Source organism: Streptopelia decaocto, assembly GCF_964273445.1.
Source record: "Streptopelia decaocto genome assembly, chromosome: 5".
In the NCBI taxonomy this organism is placed as follows: domain Eukaryota; kingdom Metazoa; phylum Chordata; class Aves; order Columbiformes; family Columbidae; genus Streptopelia; species Streptopelia decaocto.
The window spans coordinates 56,684,464-56,707,150 of NC_138659.1; the positions used below are offsets into that span (position 1 = coordinate 56,684,464).

General features: G+C 35.7%; 1 protein-coding gene across 2 annotated transcripts in view; it reads right to left on the minus strand.

Moving 5' to 3' along the window:
- The window catches only part of LOC309440615 (adhesion G protein-coupled receptor A3-like), a 274,291-nt gene that overhangs the window by 28,503 nt on the left and 223,101 nt on the right, over positions 1-22,687 (minus strand). For both annotated transcript variants that reach the window (XM_082054477.1, XM_082054476.1), the window contains 3 exons: positions 15,540-15,667; positions 14,468-14,591; positions 6,895-7,040 (listed from right to left, as the gene is read on the minus strand). In XM_082054477.1, coding sequence (XP_081910603.1) covers positions 6,895-7,040; positions 14,468-14,591; positions 15,540-15,667 — 398 coding nt within the window. The remainder of the gene's footprint in view (positions 1-6,894; positions 7,041-14,467; positions 14,592-15,539; positions 15,668-22,687) is intronic.

Sequence of the window (22,687 nt, forward strand, 5' to 3'; positions counted from 1 at the left end):
TCATCTTTGAATGTCAGAGTTATTAAAACTGACTTCAGAATACGGCATTGTTGAAAAGATTAGCTCTATAACTAAGCCATACTAAAATTTTAAAATAACTCTTACCATTAGATTATTTTACTATCCAATATAATAATATACTAGTTTATATTGATGTTGAGTATAAGCCTTATTTTGGTGAGTAAAACTAAAACAATAACTGGAAGGAAACCATGTCTTCTCTTACATTGAATTTTTATCAAATGAAAAAAAAAAATAAATGATATTTCAACAACACAGCCTTTTTCCTTCCTGGGAAATATGATAAATATTGAAAGAAGAAACATGGGAATAGCGATTTGCAGATAAAATATATGAAAGCAACTGTTACACACCATGTTCTTTTTAGGAACTTACGGTATTGAGGCTATAAGCACTCTTGCAAATACATGAGGATTGCAAAAACTTCCATTGTTCAATAATGAATCCAACTAAATACAACACAATTAGAAAATGATCTAAAAATATAAGTTGGAAAAGACAATTTTCTAGTCTTAGCTTCCAATAACTAAAATTATAAGTGTTGATGACAATATCAGAGATATTAGTTAAACTTCCTGATGACTGACCCTGCCCCCATCAAAATATTCTGTCCTCTAAGCAAAGGATGCAATTGAGTATTTAAATTATAGCCAGCTTCCATGAGCATGGTATAGGCTTTCAGTGAGACTGTTGGCTTACTGTGCCATGGTTCATCTAACCAGTTAAAACCTTACTTACAGGAAGACATAATTATCAGTTGCTCTCCAATGACAGAATTGTGTCTATTCTAATAGTAAAGAGTGAACTACAGAGCTTTCCCTCAGGGCTTTTGGGAACTCTACCCTATGGCATTTCCCATTTATTTCAACATATACAAACTATAGAGAGTTGTTAAGGAACAGGCAGATAATCCCTTGGGATAATTAGGCCTAAATTTAAACTTTACAGAGAACTGTAGGTATCTTCACTGAGGGAATAAAAAATGGACTTCCATGGATCAAGATTAGAGGAATTACAATTTAAGGGCATACCATAAAGAAGAAAACAATGGACTGTAACTGATGCTTTTCATCTGACCTCTTTCTCTCCCTCTCTCTTCATCACTGTTTGATACTGTAAGACATGAATTCATGAGAGCCAGTGCTGATGAAAAATGCACTAGAACTCAACTGCATTTCAGAGCTGCTGGTGTCAAGGGGACGAGTAATGTCTGTGTCTGTCAGAATGTAAATTAAGTCACTTCATATGATTCGCACTCAAGATCCAGAAAAGAATGTGGCCAAAAAAATGACATGATGTATTTGGCAAACTTGACATTTAATAGATAACTTGTTATCATTGTCAAATTTTGATCCCCCGTTACACTGCTATTATGCTGCGATAAATTATAGCATGCTTGTTATGACTGATTGTGGAATTTTTCCAGACCCCAAGAGTAACAAAGATCATTGTCTGAAGACCCTTTCAGCTTCAGGAATATTAGAAACTGTTAGTTCTTTTTATTCTAGAGTTTTTATCTGGTAAAGGTCATAATCTTTCTTTAAAAAAGCTAAATAGAAAAAGTCTTTATAGCTGGCTTGTATTTAGTACCATTATGGTGCAAAACCATCATGTGCCAATTTTCAATGACATCATGAATACTGTGTGCAACTCAAATTCAGGAAATGGCCTGCTTTACTGGTAACTTATTCAGTAAAAATTGCCACATCATCATAGAATGTCCTGAGTTGGAAGGGATCCACAAGGATCATCAAGTCCATCACCTTGGACTCAATTTGTGATGGATGTCACAACACTTCCAGCCAGGCTTTCTTGGGACCTGCAGCAATATATGGCAGTGGACCCATTCCTGCTCATGAGCTGGTTGCCAGCTTGTCAGAATTCAGATCAAGCATCTAAATGTTCATCCTGGGACAAGCAGGGTTAATACTGTGAGCAAAGCACTAAGCAGATACCACAGGGGTCATGACATCATGTTAGTTTGTAAAGTCTCTTCACTGTGAGGCAGGAGGCTCATCACAGAATTGGTTGATACAAACTGAAGGAGGTTTCCCTGTATTTGAGAGTTTAGCATGGTTTCTCCATTTTTTCAGTGAAAGAACTTAACATAATTCAGTGTCACAAAGACGCTTAGCTACTGTTTAGCTGGATACTACAGATTAAAGTTTAGGTAGCTGAGAGAAATAACGAGCCAGGGAACGACAGTGAAGCACTGCTGCCACATCACAGGAGAGGGGGAGGATGCAAGTGGAGCACTATCGCATCTTGCACATCTGAGTGAGCAGGGTGTAAGTTGTTAGTCATCACTACACCACAAACATAGCCCACAAGGAAGAGCCCTGTTGTTGCTGCTTCCAAAACATCACTCAGTACTCTGGAAGTGTGTGGATGATGTACAGATTCTTGACCATAGACAAGCTCATATAGAATAGCAGACAGACACACACATTTATATATATGCACATACACATCCATTAGCAAATACTACCATTCAACTGAAGCACTTCAGGTCTCACCCACTATATCTAGGCCTGTTCTGTGGGCAAGTTAAGGGACAGTTTCTACAAAACAGTTAAGACATATCAAAATATATGAAATATACAAACAGCTTTTTCATTCTAAAAATGATTCTTCACTTTCAAAATTATTTAAAGTTGAAAACAATAAGATAATGGAATTGAAGCCAGTGTTATTGAGTGTAGGTGCTCTGAGTGTGCTGCTGAAAACTGATTTAATTTTCCTGAGTGATGATCTTCCCAAAATTCTCTATGTTTGTTTTTAATAGCCATAGCCCTTAGCGTGGTACTTTGAATACAAAGACACACTCTATTCCTAAATTGCTGCTATGTCTAGATATATAATTTTTGTAAGGCATTGCAGGAGGTATTTTTCCTAGAAGCCCTGAACTTCAGTAATAACCTTTTTAAAAGCTTATCAAACACATTACACAATAAACAAGATGAAGTTCAGCAGAGACAGTGACATCAACTGTTATCCACTTTGCAGCTGATTCTGCAACCACATTTATGCACATTAATGTTTTTTCATGACAAATACAGGATATTGGACTCAGTAATCTGATGTCTGCCATACTAGTTATTATGCAAAATGTTCATTGAATAAAAGAGGATAAAGGAAATTGGGTGCCATATTTGTACGTAAACCTGACATAAAAGGTGAATTAACTATCTGTTTCTGGCCCAGCTCTCAGCTTATTTATTTATTTATTTATTTAATTTTAAATGTTTATAGCATTCATCAGCTACCCTTTAAAAAATGGTAGTTTAATTATTTTCTCTCTTTCTGGAAATAAATGATTTTAACAGAATATATTTCAGAAACATTTTCTGATTGGTCTGTACTCTTATCTAATCTGTATGTGCATAGAGCACCACATGAAAAATTCATGCACATATCAGGTATAAAAACTAATACTGTGTCTCAGCTTGGGCTGATAAGAAGTTTTGTACATTGCAAGCAATAGCTGAACCTTGCATACCTCTTTGTCTTTGCTGGCAAAAACTGACTTCAGATGAGTCAGAAACCAAACTCTGCTAGGTTTAACAAATGTCCACAGGGGATGAACAGATAGAATTATTTATTTCTATTAAGAATACCAGAGAGTATATTTTACAGGAAGTAATTTCATTATCTGTTGAAGTGCTAGTGTTCGGCATTGCAATGCAAAAAATTCAATAATGCATTAATTTGATCCACCTCATTAACATCCAGGCACATTTAGTGAAAAATGCCAGAATGGTTAGTTGGTCCAAGTCACCAGAGTGATAGGCCCTGAGAGCTTTAACTCTATAATTAACAGATAATATATCTAATGTATAATATATACAATAGTGCATCATGTATAACACAGAACGTATCATACAGTATATGATTAATGTATAAAAAGAGGTAATATTCAAAATCATATTGCCATTGAGAACAAGTTTCAGTAAAATTACACTGCAGAAAGAATTCAAGTTTGATCACCATATCTAGAACAGTGAAAACTAATAGAGAACCACCATTTTACGTAATAGGAAAGCTCAAGGAAATCCAGGAGGAAAAGATCAAGTATACCTTGTATGTTTTACATCTGCAAATGAGTACGCAAATAGCCGGTAAAGAAACTGAAGCAACTCGTAATTACAAGCAACCATTCTTTGCTACTAACGAGTAATGTCTCCTTTTAGATATTTTGGTATTTATTTCCACTGTTTCAGCTACTTTTTAGAGTTGATCAAGCTCCTTGAAAAAAATGTGGTGAGAAAATTTTTACCATTTCTTGGTAAATTCCATGTCATATATTTACATATTAATTTTTGGCAGTAGTCCTCACTTACTGACTCACAAATGGTATCCTTATGTCTCTTACAGCAAGTGCATATAGAGAGAATACAAAGCCACTCATATATGAATGGGAAACACAGTCTATCATATATTAATACATCCATTACCAGAAAAGACTGAAGGAGAACAGTAAAGTGTAAAGTTCTTTCCAAACACATTCACATATTTGTGTTCAACTAAACCTGAACGCAAGTCAAATCAGGTCTATAGACAGGGATTACTGACAAACGACCTCCTGTTTGAAATGGTCTTGCAGACCATATTATATGCACCGATGGTCCTGAGATATAAAAAAGCTTAACTCAATCTCCATTTGAACAAACTTGATATAATTTACCTATCTACTGGTGTCAAATGGAAACAAAACCACTTCCTCACACTATCCCAGACCTGGACAAACTGCAGTGTTACCTCTTACGTAACTGAGGCACAATATGTAAAAAGGCTGGCATCAGCACTAGATACAGGAGCACTGTCTAGTTAAAACATTTCCTATAAATGACTACACTGAAATATAAGCATCCTAAATGGATTTTATGGAAATATTGTGATACAGAATAATTCTGATTTTCATTTTATTGAAACCAGAAAAGTTAAAATGCCCATTAAAATTATAATTATCTTTCTAAAAGAACAACAGTTACTAATTACGAGTTTGCCATTTTCTTGCTTAAAGTGATTTTGAATTTTCTACATGAAATGAAATTGATCCTTACTTCTTTGAATTTCGTACTAACCATTATGAAATCATATTAGACATTTCAGTGCCTCTGTTTCTAGGATGCATTGTGTCCTGTGTGAGAAAAATAACTTTGAATCATTTTACTTAGCTATTAAACAATTATACTAATGTGTTTTTACAGCTAAAAGGTTTATCATTTCTATTACTAAACTTAAAATATCTACTGTTTATTCTCACTGCTTGAAAACCTCAATGTGACTGGTACAACCAAGATCCTAACTAGAGTAATCTTTTCCGTTACCTGATTGTCTATTGTTTTCTAACTCAAACAAGATTGGAATTTGAAGAACATACATTACACTGGGTCTGTGTAACCTGTAACAATTATCCACCTTAATAACCACACTGCAGCATTTGAAAATTGGCAATTATTCATTTTGCCATGAGCTAGTAACTGGATGAGTGAAATTCTCATTTGTGAAAAATGGTATAGTAAATCATGGATTAGCAATGTCGGACACTCTCAGTGAAAATATGTCCTCTTGCTTACACCTTATAAAGCTAATGTTCAATATGGCTCTTCTTCCCTTTGCTATACATATGTTATGTTAAATTAAATCAATTTCATCTCTAGAAAGAAAATGTTTTAAAAAACAGAAAACTAATTATGTTAATAAAGATTTCACTCAACAGTGAGTAAAACACAATTCATCTTCCTATAGACTTTTAACAAGTTGAGACAACCTCACACAGCCACCATCAAATGCTACTTAATAAACATTTTGTGTTTAAAATAAAATAAGCTTAGTTTGTTCAAAAGAATACACTAATCTGGATTTTTCACAGGAAAGCCATAAAAAGTAGAATTTGTATTTCTTATCCTTCACTATAAAACTGAGGTCTTTACTCTAAAATGACCATTCAAGCTTTTCATTTTCTGTGGGGAGAGGCACCTCCATAAGACAATACATTCTGTCCTCACACCAACACCCAAGACAGATGGGAAAAGTTCTCTGGCAGTTGCTCTCTGGCTCAGCCTCCCTGCAAAATCTGTAGAGGGACACTGGATAACTTTGGCTAATACCTAAATTTTTGATAGCTAAAGTCAAAAAAGAGGAAGCTATTTTCTCATGCCCTTGGTCAGAAAACCTAGTTTGCAGTAAGTGTTTTTCTTTTGTTGTTGTTTGTTTGTTTGGGGTTTTTGTTTGTTTGTTTGTTTTCTTTCTTCTTCTATTCTTCCCTGTGCAGATTGATTATTTTGGCTGGAAGTTTCATCATCTCATAGGCACACGGTTAAAATTCTTACTGCATTACACCTGCCATGCTGTCAGACACACATTCGTCTGCTCCATCTGAGGAAGCTGATAGGGAGTCCAGACTTTCAGTCGCTCCTGTAATAGCATTAGATCTCTGATGTGGTATGAGTAAGGTTGCTATCAGGATACTAGGCAATCAATACAAGTGTGGGCAAAAGTTACAGCAGAATAGATAAGAGTAAAGGGAGAGTCATTATAGCGTAGTTTCTGATGATTAAATAATACCCTAACCCAGAAGCAAGCCAGGTTTTTTTCCTCCATAAGAAACCAACAGGAACATTTGAATTGTCCCTGTTCAGATAAAGGTATCTGAACATAGCCAGTACCAGTTCTGCATATTTCTATCTCCTGAGTAGAGTTAACTATTAGCATACAATAAATATTCAGATTTTTATATACAACCAAGTAACTCAGTTCTTTACGGATCGTATTTATAGTCTGTAAAAAGTAAAGAATATGGAAAGAAATTTTTTTTTAAATGTAGTTGTTTTAGGATATTTTTTTTTAAGTAGAGCTAGTATTTCGTACCTGAGTAGTGGTTGCTTTGGATAAGAAGGTTGGTCACTATTTTGGCATGGCTGAGGTTTCTTTGTGACTTGCTTATAAATATTCCTGGCAGTTACTCCAATCCACAGCATAGTAGAGAGTGTAGAATAATGTAGTACTATGCCGACCTGAAAAAAAGAGTGGACAGTTAAACAAAGCAGTAAATGGATCAGTAAAACAAGAGATTCAGAAGAATCTTACTGCATAAGGGTATAGGCAAAAGATTTTTTTAACTGAATTTGTAAGGGCATCATTTTTTTCTTTCTCTCTGGTTATTTCTAACCAGGGAAAAAACTTTTAAGAAGCAGATGGGAACTACTATTTAACCTATCATAGATATTATCTGTGATACCAGATGGTATGTTATGAAACGAAGACTGTAAAGACATTTGTTTTCTAAGAACCTGATTAATGACAACTTTTTACATCTGAATTTAAAGTGATGCAAAGCTTGGATTGTGTTGCAAGCTCTGTTAGCTCATCATGACAATGCAATTTAAAAACTAATGAGAGGTCAGCATTTTTGCTGCTTTTTGCTACTATTTCCTTTCATTTTTCATCAATATCCTGTTGTAGTACCCTCTCAGTTGCATATAGCCAGGGTTAACTTCTTGTAATGGGATCAGTGATATTTGCCTAAAACCAGAGTGTTTTCAGACATATTTTAAGGCACTTATAAACTTGGCCATACAATTCCTAAAATTAAATGAAAGATCCTGGCACCCTCCCTTAAAAGGAAACACAAACTCTCAACAATGTTATTATCATTTTGTCTCCAAGAAACTGGTGTGTTTATTTTTGAAAGTAAAATAAAGTACAAACACCTCTAAAATACTAACATCTCTCTTATATTAGCAATTGTTATTCATTACTATGGAAACAGTAATTGGAATTTTATCCAATCTCCAATGCTTTATTACATCAGCTAAGTTTCCATCTGATTATATAAAATGAGGTTACCTTTGAAGCAATAACTTGACATTTTGCAGTGACAAGAAAAATATTGCTATAATTGGAAAGCACATAAATGTTTAAGGAATACAGAGAATTGCTGAATAAAGCTAACACAAATCTATTATAATGATTTATTTGAACCAGTGTACATTTTTGCTCAACTTAAAACAAAACAATTGATGGGTAAAGAAAAAAAATTCCATGAATTTTGTTTATATTTAGTCATGTAGCACAAAACTTGAAGATAGCAGCAAATATCATCAACAGAAAACTCTGTAATTTTCTCTGGGACTTGTCTGACACATTAGACAAGGGAGTATAAAGCCTTCATAACTGTTGTTGCTTGAGGTAAAGGAAGCAGAAATAAGAGAATGAGACAACTTTGTACCATCAGCTGGCAGACGTTGCCAGTTCAGTGGCTAGTGCTGTCTGGACTTAATTCATATGCAGCTTGCAGCATTTCTCTAGGGATGCAGTGAATATGAATATAGCTGGGAGGAGAGTGAAGGAATAAGGCAGGAGGAAGGAGAAAGGGAAGAGAAAGGGGTAGAAAAAGGAGGTGAGAACTATGAGAAAGAACTGGAAAAATGTTCTCTCTCATTTCAGCACAGTACTGCTACTGTGTATTCTGTAATTATTATACACAAGCATGCCAAAGTGTCCACAAGAATATGAACAGCATGGATGAATTCCATGTGAGAAGGCACCTACATGTGAAATTTTGACACCATATGTGGCCATATATGCACAAATGATGAGCCACTTAAGTGAAAGAGATTACTAAAAACAGTACAATAAAACAATTTTATTGAAGTTTCAAGGAAGTAACTGAACTTAAAACATCATTGCTATGCCACAGTTTAGTCAAATTACGTTTCTTCGCAGCATCCTTATATTTCAGCAATTAAGTTCCTTGTGATATATGGACAAATCAAACAAACATGGACAAGAGACAGAAATGTTATCTTCTACTAACTCTTTAATAATATGCTGCTTTCTCTCTCAAAAAAAGAACTCCAAATATTTGCATTTCTTGCTTAAAGGAAAAGAGGATATATCCTGATGATACAGGACCTCCTCCTGACTGACAGATTTGAAGGACAGTGCTGACAATGTGGAAATAAAATGTATATGACACAACAAAAACCTGGAGTTTGGAAGGATGCACTGAGCTGTTACACTAAATTCCAAAGGGAAGTGCACCCTTTTCTCTGTGTGGTGATGATTTTGTTTCTTCCCATCACAAAAGATGCTTTCTGGACTAGAATTTTTCCTTTTTATTCACCCATCAGTGAAATTTAGTAAAGAAATTCTTGTCACAGCTCGTCTTGAAAATTCAGTGTTTCAAAGTGGTTGGCTTTGCTCTCTGCCTCTTATTTCTCCATAACTCCACACTGACATCAGTCATGCCATGGAGATGCATCTTCTTCACTGTTGCGCTTAGGGGCTGTGGCTACTCACTCTTTTGTCCCTTCAGTACGAGCACCCCTTTCTAGCTCTCTTAAGCTAAGAAGACATCTGAGTCCTATGCTAGAAATACACAAGATAACCAGCTCAACAGAAAGGGGAACAGGACAAACAGTTTCGTTCAGTAAATTCTCACTGAACTCTGTGAGCACATGTAAACAACAGGTTTATGCACTAAAGATCCAGGGTATGAATTCACCTGTATCTTGTTACTGCATTTGTGCCTCTAAATTTTAAGAGGCCAATAAATAGAGAGAAATTAAACACCACTTAAAACTATTTTTACTATAAGTGGAACTTTCATACTTCACACAAAATTGTGTGGGAAGAGTTAAGTTTTCAATACAGAACAAAGGACTATGAATATATTACAATTATGACCCTTATTCATAAGATTTTCCAGTGACAGGACAAATGATACTGAAAGAACTTGTCATGATGTATGCATTGAAGCCATCATTGCACCTAAATCTATTTAATAACCACAGTTATGTGGGGAAAACTTTCCTGTTTCCTTGGACTCATTTTTTCCACATCCTGTGCTCTCAGAACTCATTTTTGTGAATAAGCATCAGCCTACTGAATAGAAGATCACACTTTTCTACAGTAAGAAGATGTTGTCTGTATGTGCTCCTTCAATAAATTTCAGTACCTTAGAGGTAACTTCAGTTCCACACCATGCAGTTACTATGGTAATGACCAGAATACACATGTAAGCAAAGCATTTTGGCAGAAAAAGCTCTCTTCATCAGCTTTAACTTGCACACAAATTTCTTTGTTTTCCTCTTGTTTTTAATTTAATCTTTTTTTTTTCCCTAATTGTAATCTTATTTCAGATAAGATTGTCCTTCTTCAGCCAATTCTGTTTAAAAAGATGATCTGAAAATGTACTGACTTTCCAATTAAACCATAAATCCTGCACTGATAGTGAGTCTTTTCAGTGAGATGAAGGTATTTGGGAATTTCTGTGCAGTCTATAACACCAATGGATGTGAATATCTCATGATCTTAAAAACATTTAGCCTTAGAACAACCCCATGATCCCTTAACAGGTAGAAAATTTAAAGCAAGAAGTTGAGACCCACAAGTCAGGTACTGAGACCAGGAAGGACAATATTCAGCACAGCACGCACACCTAACTCCGTTATGTGCAGTCTTAGGCCATCATAAATTGCTGCTAGTGAAGTTCCCAGCCACCTAGTTCCTAGTCTTGCTTGACCATATGACTAGCTCTGTTCCTGTATCAGCAGAGCTGAATATTGCAGCACCTTTCCCACCAAAGACCACACAACAATTCCTAAATAGCATTCTTGCCCTGAGACACCATAATTGGAAAACTTCATCATAGTATATTAATTTTACACCAATTCTTTAAAAACAACAACAACAACCAAACAAAAAACAACCCCAAAACCCCCCCAAAAAACTAGAGCAGAAAGAACTGCTCTTTTCCTCATCTTTCTGTAGTATTTTTTGTATCTACAGCTCCCACCTGAGATGTGGCACATAGCCCTAGGACCTCCTTAGTTTAACGAAATTCAAATCCAAATTCTAGATTTACAAGGATAGTATTTTAACTTCCATGCTACTGGATAATATAGAATGGGCTTTGCCTTTGTTGCTGAAGATTTACTGTCTTACAGAAAGGAATTCACAAGCAGCTTCACATATGACACGCATCAGGGAGAAAGAAGATCTGAGCCTTGCAAAATGTTACATAGAAGCTTCTATTTCATAAACCATGTATGAGGTTCTTGGAGATGTGATCAAAGTGCTCATGCCACTCAGTGACTGGTCGCTAGGATAAAAAATTATGATTCTGTCTCACTCCCTAACTTTTCTGTCTCCTCAGTCTTGTGCTCCTAAGCCTATTCTTCATACTCCAACACCTTGAGCTGGCAGTTTCATCCCCTAGGATCCACAGCCTCATGACTATCATGTTCTCCTGGAAAGTAAGGTGCCATGAGATCGAAATCTTTCTGACTAAGGGTACAGAATCAATGCCTCCTGCACATGGGGAGTGATCCAGCTACAGCTGTGTCTCCTTCTGTCTCATTCCTTACATGAAAGGAATAAGCCTCCTTCTGCTCTTTGAAGGAAAGTAATCTGAGACCCTAACTCCACAACATGGAAGGGGCTGACTACATCATCCACTAGGAGGCTCAAGCACCTTCTGACTAGTCTACCATCTCTGATTGATTGCATTCTGCAATGCCTAACACAACCTCTGTCTTGCATGAAAGATCTTGCCTTAAGCTCAAGACTGTGGATTCTACATTCACTGCCAGCATTCAGTGACACCAAGAATCAGAGTTGTATGTAATCTAAACAGTCCATAGATACAACCTCATTCACACAGGAAATCTGCGAAGAAGCAATCAACTCTTCCAGACCTAACATCACTTTTCTTTATCAGTCTTAAAGACTGCATAGCACAATACGCAAGTGAGACTGTCTATAGAAAAATCCTCTCTGAAACAGGTATGCAGGTTTAAAAGGGAGTTTTAGATTCCACATAAAGATAAACATCCTACCATCTCTGAAAACAGTCATTTTTGTGTGTAATACTTTGCCTTGAAGCGGATATGAAGGTTCTTTCAGCTATCTATCACAAAAGATGGCTCCATTTCCATAGAATTAATTCCTGCTGCTTAAAATCAGACTGGGACACTTCATTTAGAGGGAGAAAGGTCATCCAGATTAAGTTATTTTAAAACCACCCTTTTGACTTGGCTAAGGATGTTGCAGTGAAATTTGTGTGAAAGTTTTAGGGATAATTACAATAAGAAAAGTGGAGGTTCACTGGCTTTGAGACCACATTTCAGTGATCAGGACAGAAAATGCTTGCACTTGGAATCTTCCCCTATGCACTCAGGAAACAAAAAGTGCAAATTACATTGCGGCAGGGTAAAGCTGTGTTTTGAATTGCAGCAGATGGAAAGATACCTGTGCTATAGCAACACTGATGGTGTTACACATGGCATATAACTGAAAAAAAGGAGAAAGAGACGAAACTGATACTTGAGGGACACACAAGCCCCAAACAGCCATATAAAAATACCTTTCATTAAGCTGAGTGATTTCAAGTATTGCTATATTCCACACACAGAGAAAAGGAGTGTTGTCCATCCCACCACCACTTACACAAGTGATGGGAAATGTTCAAATGTGTGAGCTTCTTAGAAAACTATTAGTAGGTCTGAACTCCCTTCATCCTAGCTTTGGTACCATGAATATTAATGCACAGAGTAATCCTCTCAGAGTTATCACAGGAGAAGGCAGGCACTGGGACTCACAGAATTTTGAAAAACATCATTGTCAGTAGGCAAGAAAGGGTCTGTGGTGGGGTACAATGTTCTGGAAGTGAACGTTTGTTCAGCCTGTGTTACCAGCTATAGAGGTCTTGTCTTAGATTGTTTGGACTGTTGCATCCATTAGCCCTACCTAATTATATCAGAAAATTTCTAGCAGGAACAAGAGAACTGTGTGTGTCTTGTATCTTTCCTATATTTTAACTGCAGATGATATTGTCTGTTGACATAGCATGGTGTCATGTAAATAAATAACTTTATGAAACTGCTTAGAAGGCATATCTGAATGGATCCATTCAGTTTCTCTACGTGTGCATGTTTCTCAGCAGCTCAGGATTTGGCCCAATACCATAGCAAGAAACAGCTTTCACTGATAATGCATTTAATGAAGATACCCCTGTAGTCTATGTATTACTTCTAACAGATTATTAATCACTCATTTATCTCAATCAATTTTTCATTATCGCTGTTAATACTGCATTGTTACCATGCAATCTGCAAAGTAAATAATGAGACAATGATTGTAACAACAGATGGTCATTTGTGATCACGTAATTACATGGCCATGGCTGCCCTACAAACTAATCTGCTACCTTCACTTCCAAACAATGAGAAACAATGGTAACTGATTCTACAGTTTGCCAGAACTCACAGATTAATTATGACAAAATACCCTAGATTTTGTGAGATATTTATCTCTGAATAATCTAATGGACAACTGTGATATTTAAATGAATACCATGTAATATACATAGGTCGACTTCACACGTAGAACAGTACAGGTATTTACAGATCTACATATGCTGTTTATTGATGATCCTGCACAGGTATATAGAAAAGGCTTCCAAAGCATCCCACTGAAAACTGGAGTGATAATTCTTACTCTAGTTATGCAAGTTTTGCAGTGACTCTGATGTTGGCTGATGATTCTTGCTGTTTACACCCATTCAATCCAACCAGAAGAACCAGGTAATTGACAGGCAAAATATCTGGGAGAATGTTGGCTTTATAAAGTGCTTTACTACAGGTAAATGCCAACAACATTCATGAGATCTGGAGCACTTCTACAAAATCTGAGAGGAGAAATATTTAAGAGACAAACAAATTGCAACAAGCTCTCATCAGGCATTACAGAAGATGACTGAAATGACTCTATTTACACACTCTACAGACTCAGCCTCTATACTCAGAGCAGCTGAAGCCATGCCCTCCCTGTGTATCTCCTGGCACTATATATCCAGAAAGGATGAAGCAAGAGAAGTGAAATAGTCAAGCAGCACAAACTGAGGTCTGTAAATTGCAAGTGTACTGGTCTGCTTTGTCTCCTTAGCTTGAGTTGTAATTAAAAGACATAATCATAGTATAAACATTAAGTTGCTCAAGTGTATATTTAGGGATCACCCAGTAAAGTCAGCACCACCCTCAGGCAAATAGTACATATATTAAAAAAAGCAGCAGTAACTTTAGCTCCACACATTCAATCCAAAGATCAGAAAGGACATTAGAAATATTTGAGAGTCATAGTTTTCAACTATGCTTAGAACAGAGAAATACTATCATTTTCAAGTATCTTTTAAAAATAAGAGAATCTGAACTGCAGAGAAGTTAATGCATTGGTCAGCCTCTCACAGAAGCTCAGGTGACAACCAATGAACACTCCCAGTGGTGGACTTTAAAAGACATGCTTATAATGATGACTTATTCTGAAGAACTTAAGATCCAGGAACAATATGTGAAAACAAAAAATAATACCAATATTATATTAAAGGATACAGTTTCAGATTTTCATTCTATTAGTAAGAATTACTAAGGCATATACTTACAGCTTGACATATAATTGGATATTTAATGCGATTGATTCCACCAGCAAAGACAGCAAATGTAAGAGCAGTATGGAAACAAAAGTTGAGAAGCATGTGCCATCCTTTTCTACTTATTCGGATTGTGCTGTTGAAAAATCACATTTCAAAATTAAACCCCAACATGTCAATTATGAAAATCAAGCTTTGAAAAAAATGCTAAATAGAATTAAATTCTCTGATTCTTTAACACCTACTCAGCGATATACCTATAGGACAGAGCCTGATTCATACAGCAGTGAAATCAATGGTAAAAGGTAAAAATCAATGGTAAAAATCGTAAAGAGTCTATTGACAAGCATCTACTGACTTAAAGTTCCCTCCATCAAATCAAGCATTTAAAGTGGAGTAATAAAAGCAAAAGTTTCATTGCATAGCTTCAGATATGCAGAATTTTAACATGACATCTCTAAAGGATTAAATGGAAGCTGAAGATCAGAAGTCATTGCATTAAGTTCACTTAATTAATATTTAGCAGCTTCTAGAGTACAATACATTCCTATTCTTTTAAATTGCTAATGTTCTTTAACAGAACTATGCAGTTAAAATGGCATTTATATAAATCTTTCATACAGAGGAAAACATGAGTTTTCTAAAACCAAGAAGATTTAGAATGCAAAGAAAGTTTCTTTTATCCAATGATAATTACCAGGCCTTCTAACCAAACTTGCTCTCGGAAGCCAACACCACCAGTGCAGCTCTCCAAAGTGCTGCTCTTTGACTGGACTTTGCCAGTGATTTGATAGTGCTCCTGGTTTTATATTGACTTGTCAAGTTACAGACTTAGGAACAGCGTGTATACCATTTAGATACGTGTCTCAGGAAAGATACAGCTTGGGAACAGCTTGAGAAAAACTGACATAACTTTCTTTTTTTTTTTTCTGTAATTTCGCAGGTATAAATCACTTTGCCTGTATTACTATCCAATGGTCCCACAGATCATTTTAATTTATCTTTTCAGTGAGGGTGAGAAGAAACGAAGTATCTCAGTGTAATGTTGACCATTTAACACAAGCACTTAAAATGAAATTCTTACCTGTGATGGACAATGTAGGTGATAATGGAAGCAAACAGGCACAACAACATAACTGCAGTACATGCATATACCACAGGGTGCAGAAACTCCCCTGGGTACTGGGGGAAAGACAGCACTGTCTTAAAATCCTATGGAGAAAGGAAAATGATTTAAATATTGTTAAGCATGTGAGAAACCCTTAGACTTCATTTCAATATGTCCTATCTTTTCTAGCTGTTCCCTCTGAAGAGCAGAAAAACAAGATGATGAACTTTCTATGTAGATATACTTAATGAATTTACAATAACACCAGTCTGTTCTTTCCTCATCTGCATATGCTTTGCAAGACAGAAATTAACCTTTTTGTACAAGCAGACATATCCTAATTAAAAAAAAATTGTCTGAAAAAATACACAGAATACTACATCTTCCAGGCATTAGCAATATCTGTTCCTTCTCATAACATGAACTTTATGTGTGTATTTTATCAATATCAAATATCAAATTACCATAAAGGTCTCTAAATGGCATACACATGGCTGCAGAACAACCAAACAACCATAAGCCATGAGAATACACTCAAAATATCCACTTACTGACTTGCTTTTATATTCAAATATAATTCCCAGTTGATACACCTCCTCTGACTCAGTGACCTTCACACTTAGTTGCAAACACCCTACTACCAATATCAATTCAAAAGCAGCTTGACAGCTATATTAACAGCAGAGTAAAGATCCTAACATTCCTTTTGGACCTGCTAGTGCCTGCTGACACAATTCCTCACAAAAAACATAATGAAAAACTTTTAATCTATTTGTAAAACTAACCACATCAAATTCGCATTCTAAATTATTTGGTTTCACAAGTAAGAAATAATAGAAGCACTAAATTTGCAGGTGTGGTGGATGGGAAAGAAAAGGAGCCCTTTACAGAAACTATGTCTTCAGACTATCTGGATTAAACCAAACATTAGAGGTTCACTGTAATACATTAAGCTATATCTGTTTGTGGCACCACAATTCTGCAAGTAAATGCTATAAATTAGACACATGAACTATCACCTGTGTGCAAACAGTGTCATCTACACAACCATTTCCATGTGCAGTGGTACTACTATAACTGTGCACACAAAAAAAGGGTATACATCCCAGCACAGAAAAAGCTAAAACCTGAAAAAGTGCTGAATATGACAATCCAGCAAATTCTAACACTGAAAATACTGGCATACATTTAAAAGACTCTTTTTATTTGTCAGGTTTTGGTTGCACTGGAAGAAGATTCAATACATTATTTTCCTGAGGTGAAATATCCCCTTTGCAGACCAGGACTCTAATGATAACACATTTCTTTAATCACATTTGCATGGAGAGAGCTGATTTCCAGCACTATTATTTATGTATATGAACTTGTCCATGTACAGGCAGCTAATGTTCATGAGTATATGCAATTATTAAATCAGGGGGAAAGGTACTGTTCCGTTTACCTTCCAGAAAGGTCTTTAGAAATAACAGGTGCCCTAGTAGTCCTCACTTTCCTTCATGCTAGCTTTAAAGTTCCCAAGATTGATTGCAACAGTTTCTCCAGATGTATATTAATGACAGTTCTAAAATAGAGCAGCTTACAACATATATAAAAAAAAAACCCAACCCAAACCAAACCAAACAACGTACGAACAAGATGGCAAATATATGTCATCACATCCCATTTCTCTTCAAGTATTTCCTCAGCTTGCACAGGTACCTCAGTTAAATCTGTTCAGTCACCACTTGTCCCACACACATATACGTTCAGGATGTACTAAATTAACAACTTTCAAATAATTATTTAAAAGTCTCAGAACTGCCATTGAACCTCCACTCAAACACCCTTTTTTTTGACCATCTTTTCTCCCATATTTTTATTTGCACCACCTCCCCATTAATTATTTTACAGAGTGAATTCCTTGAGGTAGACTATTATTTACCAAAAATGTTTGGTACTTTTTTGGCTCATAGTACTGGAGTAGAAATGTAAATACTGGACTATTTAAATAGAAGTACTCTGTTTAAAATGATAAAATATTTAGTTCTAGCTCTTACTGATATAATAATTTTTTGGTTTATCAGTAGTACACGGTCAAAATTTTATATATGCACTTGCTTCAGTTCTGTACATTAAGAAAACTGTTACTATAACTACTATAGTAGTAATAGTATAGTTATTTAAAGAAATAAATACTTTTGATATTTCTGAAAAAATACTCTGAAAAATTAACAAAGTTGTGAAAAAGGAAACGCAGCAAAACTACACATTTATGTAGCAAAAAATGAAAACAATTTTACTTCAGGTGGCGTTATTCAGTGTACTAAAGAACTAACTTTTAATAGTGTAAGGATCAACCAAACACAATGAGCAGTGTAAAAGCAATTGCCATATGTCCTACAGGAACACAGCTATTTTGCTTGCAGAAGAATCAAGAACAATCAGCATCTTAAACCCAATTCCATTTTAAAATAATCTTTCTTTAAATTATTATCTCTTTCCTAATCTTGTACACTAAATAAGTGGTAAAACTTTTAAGTATCATAATGCATTATTGCATTACCAATTTTAAGAGTTTTGTATGTTGGAAACTGACTTTGTTATAGATATGTAATAAATTTATCTTGTCTACTTCTTGATGATAATTAAACCTTATTGATCCATCAGTCTCCTCTGAGTAATCCTCTGGGGAAGACAGCATGCAGAAAACAAATTGTTTTCTTCATGCTATACACAAAGCAACATAATTGTATGTTACATTTTTAAAAGGTAGGTTTGATTTTGTTTCCTAGAGGGGATTCAAATGCTGATGATATTGAAAAACAGCAGGAATTATCTGTAGGAAAATGAATACACACAGGACTTTGACCATCAGAAACCGTTGTCTATAACTACAAGGCCAGTAAAATGTTGTCTAATGAGAAACTGTCATTCAGTCACCCTTATAAGGAGGTGCGAAACCAGTTTCTTTCAGCTGTAAATGGCACCGCAATATATAAGACACAATAGAAATTAGACATGGAAATTAGTAACAGAAAAGACTTTTTATGAGATATTCCATCCAATGATCAGAATTATAAAAACATCGGAGTACAAATGACACTGTTTCACTTTTACTTGAGACTTCATTCAAAAAATCAACAGAAACAGATGCATCTACGTCAATCAGTTAAAACTTATTATGAAAGTTTAAAGAGGTATAGACAAATTACATACCAATGACAGCCCTGAGACATCTAATAGCAGATGCTGAGAAAGCTGGGGGGAAGATATAGTAAACCAATCCTAAAGATCTGGTACCTTCGCAAAATCACAGCTGCTAAAAACACTCTAGCTTGTGTTTAAATTTTTGAAATCCATCTAATTACACTGGCAAATTAAACATTTATTTTTAATATATTGCTTGTAATAGTATGACTTTAGAAGCATAGTTTAACTGTTTTCTATGTTTACAGCAGGAAACCTGAAATTGTATTCCCCAAGGAAGTGGTATCCAACTGCCACAGAGAAAGTGCATTTGAACAATCAGTTACGGTAAGATTTAGATCCTTATTTGTATGTAGATTCCTCCTACTTAAACAAAACACAACTTGAAAATTACATGCCAAATATGAGGATGTTTAGAAGCACAAGAATATTGTGTCTCTATGGAGAGCTGAAAAGACTGCAATGCACTGTGAGCTGAGAAGTTGATGTGCTGAAGGGCATTGTTGCCATTTGGCAGGATCTTCAACAGGCTGGAAGAATGCATTTACAGGAATTTCATGACGTTCAATGAAGACAAATAAGAAGTTTCCTGTGTCTGGGACAGAGTAACCCTAACAGCAGTACAGGTTGGGAGACATCTGACTGGAAAGCAAATTTGCAGAAAAGGATTGGAGGGTCCTGGTGGACAATACATTGAAACAGGCCAGTGGTGAGCCCTTGTGACACATTAAGGTGAAGTGCATATTGAACCATAATCACAGAATGTTAGGGATTGGAAGGGACCTTGAAAGATCATCTAGTCCAATCTCCCAAGAGTGAAGCAAAAGTAAAGGCAGCAGGTTGATGGAAGTGCTTATTCCCATCTATTCATCATTTGTGAGACCAAATCTAGAGCAGTGTGTCAAGTTGGGGGCATTTCAGTACAAGAAAGACATTGACAAATTGGAAGGAGTTCAGTAGAAACCACCAAGTTGATAATATGGCTCAAGACCTAGATTGCAGGTCTTTAACTTTTGTCTCCTCTCTCCCAAGGGTTGGTCCGTTTTACTGAGCTGCTTTATAGGCCTGACACCTTTACCTTCTGGCTGAAGCTGCACCACTAAGAACGCAGGAAAGCAAGAGGAAGAGCTTGAGCCAGGTGCTTGATTTGTTATAAAGAAAGCATATTTTGAAGGAGACAAGCCTGCATTTTAGTCCCCAGTACCAAGCCAGTTTAAGCATTTTATAGAGTGAATAATAATTGTTATTAAGCACAATTTAATAAAAAGTAGAAGTAATCCAAGCAGAAAGGAATAAAAGCCAGATCTTGCTCTTATGAGTACTCTAAATCCAAGGCTTTATGCAAAAGATTGGCACATTTAGGAATGTTCTGCAAAAAGTGACCTTTTCTGGGAAGCTGGGCTCAATACTGTCCATATGGGCTAAGTATTCTCTGTTAGGTGAGTAGGACATGCCAGCTAAGGACTTAGGTATATGCCTCTTTGTCAGGCCTCTGAATGACAGCAGAGCTTAGAAATATAATTAACTCTGGGAAGCATCTATGCACATGCAGAGGAATCTAATTCCGGGGAATTTTCAGTTTCGACTATACCAAATGTTAATTTCGCAGATAGCAGACAAACTTTCTGGATCACTTTCATAGTCTTTGGCACTTAAACTCTGCTAACATCTATTCTGTAGGTGTTTAAACACACACACACACAAAAAGTTAATTCTTAAACCTCTCTTTATAAGTAGCTTGATTTTTCAAAGTACTGAACTATCTTTCCACAGCCTGTTACGAGAAAACTGTGTGTTCTCTATGGGGAAAATGTCAAATACTGTAATTATTTCAACCTTCTAAATGACATCTCTGTAATACTTCCCTGCCTCATGAATTAACCTCAAAAAGCTTAGACAGGTTGTTTAATTTGGAGAAGACCTGAAACACAGAAGTTTAGAAGACTTATTTCAGAATTGAACTTCATGAATAGGCATAAGAAATTCTGTAATTTTCTCTAGTCACACTGAAAATATTGAAAATGTAGCTTTTGTGGTACAGTGATCCTATCAATTCCAAAAGACTTAAAAGAGACAGGGAATGCTTGTAAAACAACAGGAGAAAAATCCTGTAAACTCTTACCATAGCATCATCTATTCCTAGTATCTTGCCTCTTCTCAATTTCTCATTCACACAGTTTTCCAGCATTCACTTCCAAAATAGTTTTAAATTTGCTCTGTTTTTGTCAGCTCTGTCTCCCCAGCCCTAATTATCTCACATAGTCATCCACGGAATGTATGCTACTTTTGCTCTCACAAAGAAAAAAAAAATATCCAACAAAAATCCCACCTATGTTTTTTGGAATAATGAGATACATTGTGACAAAACAGGAAAGGAGTTGTTTATGATTTTATGTTCCTTCAGCTTATCTCAGGATTACAATTAAAAATGCTAGCAATATGTATTAATCCATTTAATGTTAATTTAAAACTAGCATGCTTAGATATAAGGATTTCACTAGTGTTTATTTGACAGATTTGAGGAAATTACTATTGACAAAGCAGTCTGAGGGGGAAAAGGGAATGCTGTATACAATTACCGTGATATCCATCACTATTGACTTGCCATTCTGTTCTACGAAAAATGAAAGGAAGAACAAAAGACAGCGTATGTCAAAACATATTTAGCAAATTTTGAAAGTCAATGTTGCTGTTGGATATTTTTGTTACCTCCTGAAGAATTTTTACTCAGATATACTATGGCTACAGGCCACTAGATTGGTCATAAGAGACACAAACATTGTCTTGAAAAATTTAAATATTGATATACAGCTCAGCTCACAAAAGAGCACAAATACATAGTATTTACAGAACAAATAATTAGATACACCAAAGCTTCAGAATATATAAATTCACACTTTTACTCCAAAATAGAAATATCATATTGCAGAGGTTCATAGTTCGAAACCCTAGAGACCCTTGGCCTCCTCCAGAAAAAAACAGAGTGTGGATGTCTCTCTTTCTTCTACAGATAACAGAAGACAAAAAATGGACTTTTCTAAATACACAGGGAAAGGCAAGAATATAACTTGGGAGTTTAGTTCAAAACATTTTACTCTCATCATCAGGACATATCATTCAAAAGCTGATCAGAAATAGATAACGCTGTATTTTGTCTGACACTGCTATTTTACTTCCACCCACTGGCCCAACCCAGTGTGGAGTGGAAGCAGGACAGTAGTGCGAGGGAAGGAACTCATACCTCCTTTCCCACCCAACCTCCAGACTGTTCTCCCTCGCTCATTGACATCACTTGAACAACTGTCACAGAGAGAAATGAAATGACTCTACATAAATCCTCTCACTTCAAGTATGCTCATGCTTATTAATTATCAATCATAGTTGATAAATCCTTGATTACTGCCTTTCTAAAAAAGGACTCTATGAAATCTTCATTTTAACCCTTTTACAGTTTGTAGGCAGAAACAGCTTTTATGAAGGCAGTTCAGGGAACTTTGTCTTACTGTTTAAAAAGATTACAAATCAGAATATGTGCTGCACTAGCTATAAAATGGACAGTTGGATTAACTGAGGCTTCTATTTCATCTTGTTCCACAGCAGGATATACATTATTCTGATGGTAATGTAAACCTTCATCACTGTTGCTTTATTGCTGCTCTTCAGTTTACAGATGCTACTTTAGTTTTCTGCTATTACCCACAAACATAATAATAAATTATGTATTTTTATGGTTTAATAGATTAAAGAATTATAGATTAATAACATGTATCATGCTTTTGTAGCTAATTTCATTGGCTACAGACCATATGCCAGCTAATTTGAATTTGCTGTCAGTTTGTTAGTATTTTAAAATGTATTAGGCGCTCAGGTGTGAACTAAGAAGATACACATAGCCACTTTATATTGTTCATATTAGAAATTAATAACTAAGCAGAACA